Source organism: Balaenoptera borealis (assembly GCF_965194805.1).
Source record: "Balaenoptera borealis genome assembly, chromosome: 3".
Taxonomy (NCBI): Eukaryota; Metazoa; Chordata; class Mammalia; order Artiodactyla; family Balaenopteridae; genus Balaenoptera; species Balaenoptera borealis.
In genome coordinates this window covers 27,227,623-27,242,474 of record NC_138866.1, presented here as the reverse complement: position 1 = coordinate 27,242,474, position 14,852 = coordinate 27,227,623, and the positions used below count along the sequence as shown (strand labels likewise).

General features: G+C 41.2%; 1 protein-coding gene across 1 annotated transcript in view; it reads right to left on the bottom strand.

Annotated features, from left to right (window-relative positions):
• The window catches only part of TMED10 (transmembrane p24 trafficking protein 10), a 50,372-nt gene that overhangs the window by 6,811 nt on the left and 28,709 nt on the right, over positions 1 to 14,852 (bottom strand). Inside the window, exon 3 of the mRNA XM_082387585.1 lies at positions 13,462 to 13,535. Within this exon, the coding sequence (XP_082243711.1) occupies positions 13,462 to 13,535 (74 nt within the window). The remainder of the gene's footprint in view (positions 1 to 13,461; positions 13,536 to 14,852) is intronic.

The window sequence follows — 14,852 nt, the reverse complement described above, 5'->3', positions numbered from 1 at the left end:
AAGCTTAACAGGAAGTAGGGGAGTTGGGTCATACAAGTTGTACAGGATTTTAAGAGATGGGAGAGACAGATATGGGAAGAAAGTGCAGGCCCTGCTTAGGAGGACATGAGTAGCCTAGTTATAAGTAGGCAGATGTACACGTGTGTGTGTGCACGCGTGCTTGGGGGTGGGTGGTGGGTAATAGCAAATATAAGGCTCAAAAGTTAGGCTGGAGCTAAATTGAGGATGAGGATGAAGAAGGTAATATAATGAATTAGACCTATTACTATATACCCAGAATGTGATCCGTATTTTATATCTTATACTCTCACTTAATCCTCATAACATAATCCTATATGTGGTGAATATTATTATTCCTAAATTTCTCAGATGAGGAAATTAAGGCTCAGAGTGTTAAATAACTTGCCCAAGGTCTCAGAGCTTGGTTGAGCTAGAATTGCAATCCAAGTCTGAGTTTATATTTTATTCTGTAGGTACAAAAATTTGGTGAAGAAAACCAGATGACTAGACTAAGTTTTATCTGGATCAAAAGTGAAGTGGGGCTTCCCTGGTGGCGCAGTGGTTGAGAATCTGCCTGCCAATGCAGGGCACACGGGTTCGAGCCCTGGTCTGGGAAGATCCCACATGCCGCGGAGCAACTAGGCCCGTGAGCCACAACTACTGAGCCTGCGCGACTGGAGCCTGTGCTCCGCAACAAGAGAGGCCGCGATAGTGAGAGGCCCGCGCACCGCGATGAAGAGAGTGGCCCCCGCTTGCCACAACTAGAGAAGGCCCTCGCACAGAAACGAAGACCCAACACAGCCAATAAATAAATAAATAAATAAATAATAAAAAAGTGTTTTAAAAAAAAAAAAAAAGTGAAGTGAATGAGCTATAGTAGGCCACAAAGATCTGGGTAAGTTGTCCAGGTTATCAGTCAAACTTCATAGGTTTCATACTGCATTACTCTAATTTTTATAACTAATAGAATAAAATTTTAAAACAAATTATCCTAAGTATTTTAAAGTAGACCCTCTTCGCTTGCCCAGGACTAAGCATTCAAAGAGTATCATCAAGGGACTTCCCTGGTGGTCCAGTGGTTAAGAATGCGCCTTCCAATGCAGGGGACGCAGGTTCAATCCCTGGTTGGGGAACTAAGATCCCACATGCTGCGGGGCAACTAAGCCCGTGCACCACAACTACTGAGCCTGCGCACCACAACTAGAGAGCCCACGTGCTGCAACTACCGAGCCCATGCACTCTGGAGCCTGCACACAACTAGAGAGAAGCCTGAGCGTCACAACGAAGATCCCACGTGCTGCAACTAAGACTCAATGCAGCCAAATAAATAATTAATAAGAAGAAGAAGAAAAGAAGAGTATCATCAAGACTTTACATCAGTCAGTACAAAAAGCTAACAAGAAAACCTCTATCAATATCCCCACTGACTGTTGTTCTGCTATTCAAAACATCTGATTCAATGTTCAAAGCGTCTGTAAGAATGTGAAATTATACATTTCACGAAGGCAGGCCATTATTCTAGTCTACTTTTCTCTTCCACGGTTGGAAGGATGATGTGTGTTTTGCCAACAGTCTGATAAAAGCAAACCCTATCTGACAATGTGTACCATAGGTTCTCCACTAGGAGGTAGCATTCCCCTTGTAGACTGCATTTAACCATTAAATAATCAAAAATATCAGAGCTACAAGAGACTTCATTTTACAAATGAGGAAACTCATGATTCCATAAAGTTATTCAGTCCTTTGAGGGGAAGACCAAGACTAGCAGTACCACGGTCTCTTGACTCCCTACCCAGGGTCACCAAAGCATTTATTTAGCATCAAAACTGCAAAGCGGGCTTCCCTGGTGGCGCAGTGGTTGAGAAGCTGCCTGCCAATGCAGGGGACACGGGTTCGAGCCCTGGTCTGGAAAGATCCCACATGCCGCGGAGCAACTAGGCCCGTGAGCCACAACTACTGAGCCTGCGCGTCTGGAGTCTGTGCTCCGCAACAAGAGAGACCGCAATAGTGAGAGGCCCGCGCACCGCGATGAAGAGTGGCCCCCGCTTGCCCCAACTAGAGAAAGCCCTTGCACAGAAACGAAGACCCAACACAGCCAAAAATAAATAAATTAATAAATTAATTTTAAAAAACAACAGGGCTTCCCCGGTGGCGCAGTGGTTGGGAGTCCGCCTGCCAATGCAGGGGACACGGGTTCGTGTCCCGGTCTGGGAAGATCCCACATGCCGCGGAGCGGCTGGGCCCGTGAGCCACAACTGCTGAGCCTGCGCGTCTGGAGCCTGTGCTCTGCAATGGGAGAGGCCGCGACAGTGAGAGGCCCGCGCACCGCGATGAAGAGTGGCCCCCGCTCGCCGCAACTGGAGAAAGCCCTCGCACAGAAACGAAGACCCAACACAGCCAAAATAAATAAATAAATAAATAAATTTAAAGTCCCCCACTAAAAAAATAAATAAATAAAAATAAAAAACAACAACAAAACAACTGCAAAGCTCTGCTGTAAAATGTAAGCAAAAATGAATCCCTGACTTCCAAAAGCATACACACTCAGTGTATCCAAATCGTACCTATCTTTCCAGCCTTAACCATGAAGCCTCCTTTAACCACTACTGTTAACACTGATTCCCTCTTCCCTAATGCCCTACAACACTTAGACTGTGTCACACAATTAACACTCAATCATATATTGTCATATTCACATTGTTTTTGCTTTTTATCCTTTTCCCCCACACTAGTTTGGATCTTGAACTCAACAGAGTTAGAATGATATATACTTTGTGTAGTCCCACATGCCTGATACATGGTACACACTTGTAGCTAACCCATTAGGTCCATTCTATGCCTTCTTTAAGGAGCCAACTTTCTCATAGCAGATATGTGCTGCTGGTCCCCTGAAGCACACACTCCCTGTATGTTAAGAGCACTCTGCATTTACTTTCACTCAGCATTCATCTTCACCAGGCCCACTGCCTAGGAAAAAGTTCTCTCTACCACAATATCTATCACTCTTCATCTGTAATGGTAGGTACTGTTTGGAAAAGCTTTCCCTGTGTATCTACGACACCTCCAAAATAACTGTAAAATTACTCTTCTTAAACCATATCCAAATCTTCCATTCCTCTAATGATGATGTGAATCTAAAGAGTTCAGAGTTCTATGTAATTGTACCAAGGAAAGGTATTAAATCTGAAAGACTGCTTCTTAAAACACACATGTGAAACCAGCCTCTAGAGAATCACTAGATTCTTCCCCTTGGTGGAACACTGAGAAACTCAAGAGAGAAGCTTCTTGAGGAGAGCCAGATTCAGACAAATGACTCTGTTATCTCCACACCCCACTCCACAGCCCCTGCAAATTTTAGAAGCATAGCAATAAAAGTGGAGACCATCCAGTCTAACACAATCAAGATAATGAAGACAGTTGTACACCCAAAGGCAAGTCTACTTATGCATGGGGGCATGTGAATCACAGGCTTCTTCAATGAAGGTCAAAAGGTCAACAATGTGCCAAAATAAGTCCAGCTAATACTGCCAACCTTAGGGCTAAATGAATGAAATTTAGAAAGATCCTATTTACTCTGTCATAGCCATTTGGCAGTTTCTAGAAAGGGTAGGAGAAGGGAACTAAAATCTACTGAACTGATCACCTATGTGTCAGGTGCCTCCCATGTTATTTCATTTAACTTATGTCAAGAAAGGGATTTTGGATCAAGTATATAAAACCAGAGTTCCTCCTTCATGAGGGCGTTCAGAGAAACAGAACCTTTGGAAAGCCTTCAGCTGTTGCTCCAACAACTGCAACTGTGTTTTTGGTGTATTTGTTGGTAGCAAATGGCATACTAATAGAACCACTAGGCAAAACATGACTTTAGCTGAGTTGAAAATGCTGACATCCAAGCAAGAGGGGACATACACAGCCCAAGAGTTAGAGGATATGTCAGACAGCTCCTTCTTGGTGGAATAATTGCCTTCATTCCCACAACTGTAAGATTAGACAGTAAGTCCCTCCAAACCGCTGTTCTAGTTCACAGACCACAGACTAAAAAGAAATGGCTCAATTCACATACTGATTCTACAAAAATGCCACCCTCTGAGGGGCAAATGCCACCCTCTGATAGTGGTGAGAGGTCCTTAAAATACAACGGAGGGAATCAAAAGTGCTTTATTTCTGAGGAAATACACATTCTTTCTCTTTAAAGAATGCAAACTACAAGACTATGGTTCTTTACAAAATGGCAACCATTCTGCCTTCAAATAATGTCACCTTACATTTGTATCATGTTTACATAGCAATTCACATGCATTAACTAATCCTCCATAACAATTTAGTAGGTAGTGTGGTACTCTGTCCAGCTATTTAGACAGCGATTACTACTGAATCTTACAGGACCACATGGGATTTCAGAATTAGGAAGTCTGCAAATGTGAGGGAGAGCTGTGATGTGAAAAAAACACTAAAAGAAATGTGCCACCTTCCTGAATCTAAATACTGATGCTGAAGGGCCGCAATCCTCTGGAGATAAAGTCTCTCCCTTGCCTCAAGGGCCTGAAATTAAATGCCTCAAAACCTCTACATATGCTCACTGCTCTCTGGTAATTAACCACTCAACAAGTGCTTTTACTATCTATGTTCTTGTCACAGGCATTAGCCCAGAGACAACTAATAGCTATTTCTGAGCAAGGTTTAAGGCAGCCTAGCCACAGACTGAGAAAAGGGCTAGTCTTTGGCCTGTGTAATAACCACTTGTCCTCCTCTGTCTCAGTCTAATCTGCTTTTTGGGGGGTGGGGGAGTGGGGAGGTAGACCACCGAAGAAAGCAGTGGGAGGAGTTTCTTGGTTAAGAAAGAGAATTTAGAGTTGTGTTGCAACCATGTGCGTAAAGAAAGGCTTAGGACATGCCAGACTTCCGAAGCAGGAAGCAGGCAAAGGAAGCACTGTGGTTTCCTTTCTGCTAGGGATTCCCCTCTTGGGTAAGTAAAAGGTCATGAAAGATAAAGGCCCTTTCCCAGTGTCAACAAAGTCCAAGGATGATGGAAATTCCAGGAGGTATGGGGATTCTAAAATGCCACATGGCGGGGGGGGGGGGCCGAGTCAAGATGGCAGTGTGGAAAGATGTGGAGTCTGCGTCTCCCCACAACTAGGGCGCCTGCAGGATGCTGGTGGGGGACCTCCACGCCCAAGGTGACGGGAGGAAACCCCAAGTTAACTGGTAGGATGTGGGGGGACTGAGAGGGGAGGAGAAGTGGAGGCCAGATAGGACCAGCGCTTCTGAGGGGTGGCTGAGGGTGGGAGGGTTTCCCATGCCTGCAGGGACCCTTGGGGGCTCGGATCGGGGGGAGCATGCTATCCCCTGCCCAATCGGCCGGAGAAGTCTGCCTGGCTCTCGGGCTGGGTCCTACGCCCTCAGAGGCCCCCTTGGGGCCACGTGGGTCCTGGGGGCATAGGAGGGAGGCCAGGGAGAACAGGAGAGGCGGGTGGGAGGGGGCCCTCTGGGATGGCCCTGCCCACTTGAGCCCGGAGACCTGCTGAGCTCCCAGGTGGGGTCCCCCACCCTCTGAGCCCCTTCTGTTCCTTGAGCCTAAGCCCCACCCCCCACCCCCACCCCCGGGCCTTTTCCAGCCCTAAGCATAAGTCCTAAGCATAGGTCCCACCCACCACCCAAACCCCGCCCCTGCTTAGGTCCCGCCCTCCACAGCCAAGGCCTTTCCCACCTTTTATTTTTTTTCCTCTCCTCCTCTTTCTTACTACTGTGGTTCTGTTTTACCTTCTGGTTGTTGTTTCATCTATATTTTTATTTTTATATTCTTTCTAACATATCTGCTAGTTTCCTAGTCTAATTTTATTTTTTTCTTTGTTATCGTTCTCCCCCTCCCCCCTTTTTTTGCCGCTCCGCGTAGCTTGCAGGATCTTGGTTCACTAGCCAAGGGTCAGGTCAAAGCTCCTGTGGTGGGAACTCCAAGTCCGAACCACCAAACTAACAGAGAACCTCAGACCCCAGGGAATATTCATCGGAGTGAGGTCTCCCAGAGGTCCTCATCTCAGCACCAAGACCCAACTCTACCCAACAGTGTACAAACTCCAGTGCTGAAAGCCTCAAGCCAAACAACCAGTAAGACAGGAACACAATCCCACTCATCAAAAAAAAAAAAGGAAACAGCAAAAAAATATGTCACAGATGAATGATCAAGGTAGAAGCCTAAAAGATCAAATAAATGAAGAGGAAATAGGCAATCTATCTGAAAAAGAATTCAGAGTAATGATAGTAAAGATGATCCAGAATCTTGGAAATAAGATGGAAGCACAGATTGAGAAAATACAAGAAATGTTTAACAAAGACCTAGAAGAACTAAAGAACAAACAGAGTTGAACAACACAATAACTGAAATGAAAAATACAGTAGAAGGAATCAATAACAGAATAACTGAGGCAGAAGAACGAATAAGTGAGCTGGAAGACATAATCGTGGAAATAACTGCCGAGGGGCAGAATAAAGAAAAAAGAATGAAAAGAACTGAAGACAATCTCAGAGACCTCTGGGACAACACTAAATGCAACAACATTCGAATTATAGGGGTCCCAGAAGAAGAAGAGAAAAAGAAAGGGTCTGAGAAAATATCTGAAGAGATTACAGTGGAAAACTTCCCTAACATGGGAAAGGAAATAGTCACCAAGTCCAGGAAGCAGACAGTCCCATCCAGGATAAACCCCAGGAGAAACAGACCAAGACACATATTAATCAAACTAACAAAAATTAAATTCAAAGAAAAAATGTTAAAAGCAGCGAGGGAAAAACAAAAAATAACATACAAAGGACACCCCATATCAGCTGTTATCAGCTGACTTTTCAGCAGAAACTCTGCAGGCCAGAAGGGAGTGGCAGGATATACTTAAAGTGATGAAAGAGAAAAACCTACAACCAAGATTACTCTACCTAGCAAGGATCTCATTCAGATTCTACGGAGAAATCAAAAGCTTTTCAGACAAGCAAAAGCTAAGAGAATTCAGCATCACCAAACCAGCTTTACAACAAATGCTAAAGAAACTTCTCTAGGTGGGAAACACAGAGAAGAAAAAGACCCACAAAAACAAACCAAACAAACCCAAAACAATTAGGAAAATGGTAATAGGAACATACATATCAATAATAACCTTGAATGTAAAATGGATTAAATGCCTCAACCAAAAGACACAAACTGGCCGAATGGATACAAAAACAAGACCCATATATATGCTGTCAACAAGAGACCCACTTCAGACCAAGGGACACATACAGACTGAAAATGAAGGGGTGGAAAAAGATATTCCATGCAAATGGAAATCAAAAGAAAGCTGGAGTAGCAATACTCATATCAGATAAAATAGACTTTAAAATAAAGACTGTTACAAGAGATAAGGAAGGACACTACATAATGATCAAGGGATCAATCCAAGAAGAAGATATAACAATTATAAATGTTTATGCACCCAACATAGGAGCACCTCAATATATAAGGCAAATGCTAACAACCATGAAAGGGGAAACTGACAGTAACACAATAATAGCAGGGGACTTTAACACCCCACTTATACCAATGGACAGATCATCCAAACAGAAAATAAATAAGGAAACACAAGCTTTAAATGACACAACAGACCAGATAGATTTAATTGATATTTATAGAACATTCCACCCGAAAGTGGCAGAATACACTTTCTTCTCAAGTGCACACAGATTATTCTGCAGGATAGATCACATCTTGGGTCACAAATCAAGCCTTGGAAAATTTAAGAAAACTGAAATCGTATCAAGCATCTTTTCTGACCACAATGCCATGAGATTGGAAATCAATTACAGGAAAAAAACTGTAAAAAACACAAATAAAGGGATTTCCTGGTGGCGCAGTGGTTAAGAATCCGCCTGCCAATGCAGGAGACACGGGTTCGAGCCCTGGTCCAGGAAGATCCCACATGCCGTGGAGCAATTAAGCCCGTGTGCCACAACTACTGAGCCTGCGCTCTAGAGCCCATGAGCCACAACTACTGAGCCCTCGTGCCACAACTACTGAAGCCTGCCTGTGCTCCGCAACAAGAGAAGCCACCACAATGAGAAGCCCGCACACTGCAACGAAGAGTAGCCCCTGCTCGTTGCAACTAGAGAAAGCCTGCACACAGCAACAAAGACCCAATGCAGCCAAAAAAAAAAAAAAAAAAAAAAAAAACCCACAAATACACGGAGGCTATACAGTGCACTACTAAACAACCAAGAGATCACAGAAGAAATCAAAGAAGAAATAAAAAAATACCTAGAAACAAATGACAATGAAAACACGACAACCTAAAACCTATGGGATGCAGCAGAAGCAGTTCTAAGAGGGAAGTTTATCGCAATTCAATCTCACCTCAAGAAACAAGAGAAATCGCATATAAACAATCTAACCCTACACCTAAAGCAACTAGAGAAAGAAGAACAAAGAAAACCCAAAGTCAGTAGAAGGAAAGAAATCATAAAGATCAGAGCAGAAATAAATAAAATAGAAACGAAGAAAACAATAGCAAAGATCAATAAAACTAAAAACTGGTTCTTTGAGAAGATAAGCAAAATGGATAAACCCTTAGCCAGACTCATCAAGAAAAAAAGGGAGAGGACACAAATGAATAAAATTAGAAATGAAAAAGGAGAAATCACAACCGACACTGCAGAAATACAAAGGATTATAAGAGACTACTACAAACAACTATATGCCAATAAAATGGACAACTACGAAGAAATGGACAAATTCTTGGAAAGGTGCAATTTTCCAAGACTGAACCAGGAAGAATTAGAAAATATAAACAGACTTATCACAAGCAATGAAATTGAAACTGTAATTTTTTGTTGTTGTTTATTTATTTATTTTTTCTTATTAGTCATCCATTTTATACACATCAGTGTATACATGTCAATCCCAATCTCCCAATTGAAACTGTAATTAAAAATCTTCCAACAAACAAAAGTCCAGAACCAGATGGCTTCACAGGCAAATTCTATCAAACATTTAGAGAAGAGCTAACACCGATCCTTCTCAAACTCTTCCAAAAAATTGCAGAGGGAGGAACACTCCCAAATCCATTCTACGAAGCCACCATCACCCTGATACCAAGACCAGAAAAAGATATCACAAAAAAAGAAAATTGGAGACCAATATCACTGATGAACAGAGATGCAAAATTCCTGAACAAAATACTAGCAAACAGAATCCAACAACATATCAAATGGATCATACACCATGATCGAGTGGGATTTATCCCAGGGATGCAAGGATTCTTCAATATACGCAAATCAATGTGATACACCACATTAACAAATTAAGGAATAAAAACCATATGATCATCTCAATAGATGCAGAAAAAGCTTTTGACAAAATTCAACACCCATTTATGATAAAAACTCTTCAGAAAATGGGCATAGAGGGAACCTACCTCAACATAATAAAGGCCTTATATGACAAATCCACAGCAAACATCATACTCAATGGTGAAAAACTGAAAGCATTTCCACTAAGATCAGGAACAAGACAAGGGTGTCCACTCTCGCCACTCTTACTCAACATAGTTTTGGAAATCCTAGCCACGGCAATCATAGAAGAAAAAGAAATAAAAGGAATACAGATTGGAAAAGAAGAAGTAAAACTGTTACTATTTGCAGATGACATGATACTATACATAGAAAATCCTAAAGATGCCACCAGAAAACTACTAGAACTAATCAATGAATTTGGTAAGGTTGCAGGATATAAAATTAATGCACAGAAATCTCTTGCATTCCTATACACTAACAACAAAAAATCAGAAAGAGAAATTAAGGAAACAATCCCATTTACCATCACAACAAAAAGAATAAAATACCTAGGAATAAACCTATCTAAGGAGGTGAAAGACGTGTAGTCAGAAAACTATAAAACACTGATGAAAGAAATCAAAGATGACATAAACATATGAAGAGATATACAATGTTCCTGGATTGGAAGACTCAATATTGTGGAAATGACTATACTACCCAAAGCAACCTACAGATTCAATGCAATCCCTATCAAATTACCAGTGGCATTCTTCACAGAATTAGAAAAAAATTTTTTCAATTCATATGGAAACACACAAGACCCCGAATAGCTAAAGCAATCTTGAGAAAGAAAAATGGAGCTGGAGGAATCAGGCTCCCCAACTTCAAACTATACTACAAAGCTACAGTATTCAAGACAGTATGAACCGGTTTGCAGGGCAGAAATAGAGACACAGATATAGAGAACAAACGTATGGACACCAAGGGGGGAAAGTGGCGGGTGTGGTGGTGGTGGTGGTGTGATGAATTGGGAGATTGGGATTCACATATATACACTAATATGTATAAAATGGATAACTAATAAGAATCTGCTGTATTAAAAAAAAAAAAAGACAGTATGGTACTGGCACGAAAACAGAAATATAGATCAATGGTACAAGATAGAAAGCCCAGAGATAAACCCATGCACATATGGCCACCTAATTTACAACAAAGGAGGCAAGAACATACAATGGAGAAAAGACAGCCTCTTCGATAACTGGTGCTGGGAAAACTGGACAGCTACATGTAAAAGAATGAATTTAGAACACTACCTAACACCATACACAAAAATAAACTCAAAATGGAATAAAGACCTAAATGTAAGACCAGACACTATAAAACTTTTAGAAGAAAACATAGGAAAAACACTCTTTGACATAAACCACAGCAAGGTCTTTTTTGACCCACCTCCTAGAGTAATGCAAATAAAAACAAAAATAGACAAATGGGACCTAATGAAACTTAAAAGCTTTTGCACAGCAAAGGAAACCATAAACAAGACGAAAAGACAACCCTCAGAATGGCAGAAAATATGTGCAAATGAAACAACGGACAAAGGATTAATCTCCAAAATATACAAACAGCTCATGGAGCTCAATATCAAAAAAACAAACAATCCAATTAAAAAATGGGTGGAAGACCTAAATAGACATTTCACCAAAGAAGACATACAGATGGCCAAGAGGCACATGAAAAGATGCTCAACATCACTAATTATTAGAGAAATGCAAATCAAAACTACAATGAGGTATCACCTCACAACGGTCAGAACGGCCAGCATCAAAAAAACCTACAAACAATAAATGCTGGAAAGGGTGTGGTAAAAAGGGAACCCTCCTGCACTGTTGGTGGGAATGTAAATTGATACAACCACTATGGCGAACAGTATGGAGGTTTTTTAAAAAACTAAAAATAGAACTACCATATGACCCAGCAATCCCACTACTGGGCATATACCCTAAGAAAACCATAATTCACAAAAAGACATGTAACACAATGTTCGTTGCAGCACTATTTACAATAGCCAGGACATGGAAGCAACCTAAATGTGCATCGACAGATGAATGGATAAAGAAGATGTGGCACATATATACAATGGAATATTACTCAGCCATAAAAGAAATGAAACTGAGTTATTTGTAGTGAGGTGGATGGACCTAGAGTCTGTCATACAGAGTGAAGTAAGTCAGAAAGAGAAAAACAAATACCGTATGCTAACGCATATATACGGAATCTAAAAAAAAATGGTACTAATGAACCTAGTGGCAGGGCAGGAATAAAGACGGAGACATAGAGAATGGACTTGAGGACACGGGGTGGAGGGGGAAGCTGGGGCGAAGTGAGAGTAGCATCGACATATATACACTACCGAATGTAAAATAGCTAGTGGGAAGCAGTTAGTTGCATAGCACAGGGAGATCATCTCGGTTTTGCAATGACCTAGAGGGGCGGGATAGGGAGGGTGGGAGGGAGGCTCAAGAGGGTGGGGACATGGGGATGTATGTGTGCATGTGGCTGATTCACTCTGTTGTGCGACAGAGGCTAGTGCAGTATTGTCAAGCAGCTATACTCCAATAAAGATATATTAAAAAAATAATTTAAAAAAATGCCATACGATAGTGACGTCCACATCATTCTATACGTAAACTCACAATAATACCATCTGTTTTAGAGAAAAACAAGCTATGTCTAATAGCCAATCTGAGGTTGAGAATATAGCAGCAGTACTCAAAAACTGAAAATCATTTTACCTACTCTTCTACCGCATGATAATACAACATTTTTCTTAGTGTTTTATACCGTACAACAGTGCTTTAACTTACATGCTCTTATTTAGATATAATTAGGATTCTTGGATTTTTCAGTTTACTCTTAAGTTCATCAAACAAAGAAGCTCTTGCTTTATTTCTTTTACTTAAACTAGCCTGGAGACAGAAACAAGCAAATCAAAGTCTCACTAGGAATTGTCTTCCATTCACAACTGCATCACTTGCTCCTGTTTATTCCCTACAAATAACTCAGTCTAGTTTTGTTCAATTGAACACACACATGAACTAGGAAAAAAGAGGAAAGACCTGGAAAGCTGCAATCATTGTAGTACTACTTCCTGTTGTAGAACCAGCCAGTCGCTTCCAATCTTCCATTTTAGGATATTTCCCTTCCAAGTTCTGACCAAAGATAGAACAACTTCTCCTGTTTCATCATTCCTAGAAAATTCTCTTAAATCACTTAAAACAACTTTCCTTTGTTTATTCAGTTTACATTCTTCAAAAGCCATTTACATTTCCTGTACCCCACCTCTTCTTCATGCCTTCAGGTACTGCTGTAAAAAGACTGATCTCAGTACAAACACTCTTATCTTTCTGTAAAGATCAATCCTCCAGTCTTAAATAGTTCTTGTGGTTTTTCAAAGGTGCTCTTCATTTGAAGAACCATTTTGTGCTGCCCCCAGAGTCTCTCACAATAATTGAGATTAAAAGGGCTTGGTCTCCCTTCCCCTAATTCTATGCACATTTCCACCTCCCTACCACCCAAATAAATGCCTATGTTTATTCTCTACAATACTTCCTGTCAGCAAAACTCCTAGTCTCTTGCAGTTTTTTCTTCCATCTTGCTCTCTCTTTGAAAAACTTGAAATTATTTTAACTAAAAGCTACTTTTGATTATTGTGTTTCTCAAAGACAGCACAACTGTTCAAGTCTAAAACAGCACTGAATCTATGCCCTAGCTATATATATAGCTGTCAGTCTGGGAATAAAAGCCATAGGAATTTTTTTAAAAATCATTTTTCTTAACCTTGAACATTAACATAAATGAATTCCAGCTTTTAAAAATTGTAAATATATATCTGGTTTCAGACACCTCAAGAGTACTAATGGCATAGGCTTGAGTTTTATCACATCAACATTTCTATGGGACAGTTGGTCCAGTCATTTGGCTGACAGCACAGCCAGAATTATTGTTCAAGGCTGTTAACACAACTTTTTATATCAAGCTGGTTATCACATGACTGCTGAGAAAACCACAGCCTTCTGGGCAAAGCACAGCCTGTTGGCCTGACTAGGTCACAGAAACCTCACAGAACAGCAAGCTACTGCCTCTACTGGCTGTTACAGCAGGACGTACCTCTTCGTAATTTTTCGCCTCCACTCCATGCTTCATGTCTAGGATCACAAGTTGGTCAGGTATCCGCCCTGTTCCTGAGAAAGAAATCAAAGGATTCATTGTGCGGAATATTTAAAATTCCGGGAAATCACCCACCCTCCCTCCCTCTCCCTAAGCCCTACCCTCTCAATAGAGGGAAACAGCGGCAACTCCTCCCCCTACTCAGCTGCAGAAAATTCCTGGCTCTGGCTAAAAATCACAAGCATTCCAGACAAAGCCTCTATCTGTGTGGGGTGCCAGAAAGTGACAAGAACATGCTGCTGGCAAACATCTCTGAGGGAGCAGGACACAAGATACTGCAGCTGGTACTACAGAGGAACAGAACAGGGGAAGAGGAAACACACAGGCTCACTGGACTAGGAAATAAAAGTCACAACAGCATACAACTGAGTGGCCTATAGACCAATAGGTAGTGGGCACCAACTTAGGCTGAAAAGGCACATTGCCACATCTGAAAAGGTTGACCTGTGAAATTTTGAGAGAAGGATTACTGGGTATATGCTAAGCTTGAATTTACTTAATACAAATATGAGTACTGAAAAGTACACAGGATTTGTCTACTATTCCACTTATTTCAAACATTTTGGTCAATGTAAGGCCATTTCGATAGGTAAATAAAGTGTTACGGGACTATTCCCACAAAGCCTTTAGAAGAGCCCAAGAAGAAACTTAACAGTAAGAGTAAAATTCTCAGGGATACTTCTTACAAACAGAAAAGTCTATTTGGGATAGTAGGACCAACAGAGCAATGTTCATATTAGAAAAGATAATCTGATTCAGCTTGATCAAAAGGAATCCTATTCTTAAATCATCAAGTAGGAGAAAGGGAAAGATTCAAAACAGGCCCAGAAAACTGCTCAGTCTCAATCTCCTGGAATTCACCTGATTACTTGTATAATTAAACACTGCCTGCATGAAATAAGGAGTTTTGGGAAATACTGCCAGTTAAGCATCGTGGTTCCTGAGACCATAAGCCATAGAGAATGGTACTGTACCCTGAGAAACACTGGAGATTTTCTGAAATGTCAGTTCAAAAACTACTCATTGAGAAGGTGCTAGAACAAGGTGCTAGAACCGTGCTGGAGATTGCAATCTCTGCCTTCAAATAATTCTATGGGCATCTAAGACATAAATATGCATACCAGCTACAGTGAAAATGCAAAGCATATAAAACTTTAAGGAAAAAACAAAAATGGTTCAGGCAATCCCAGCTATGGAGCAAAGGTTAGAAGAGGGAAGAGATTAGTTGTGGACAGACTTCACTTGAGAGGGAGCACCTGACGGCAGACAAAGTATCTGGACAGAAGGGAACACATGAACAAAGACTCAGCTATTGAAAGGATTGTGGCATG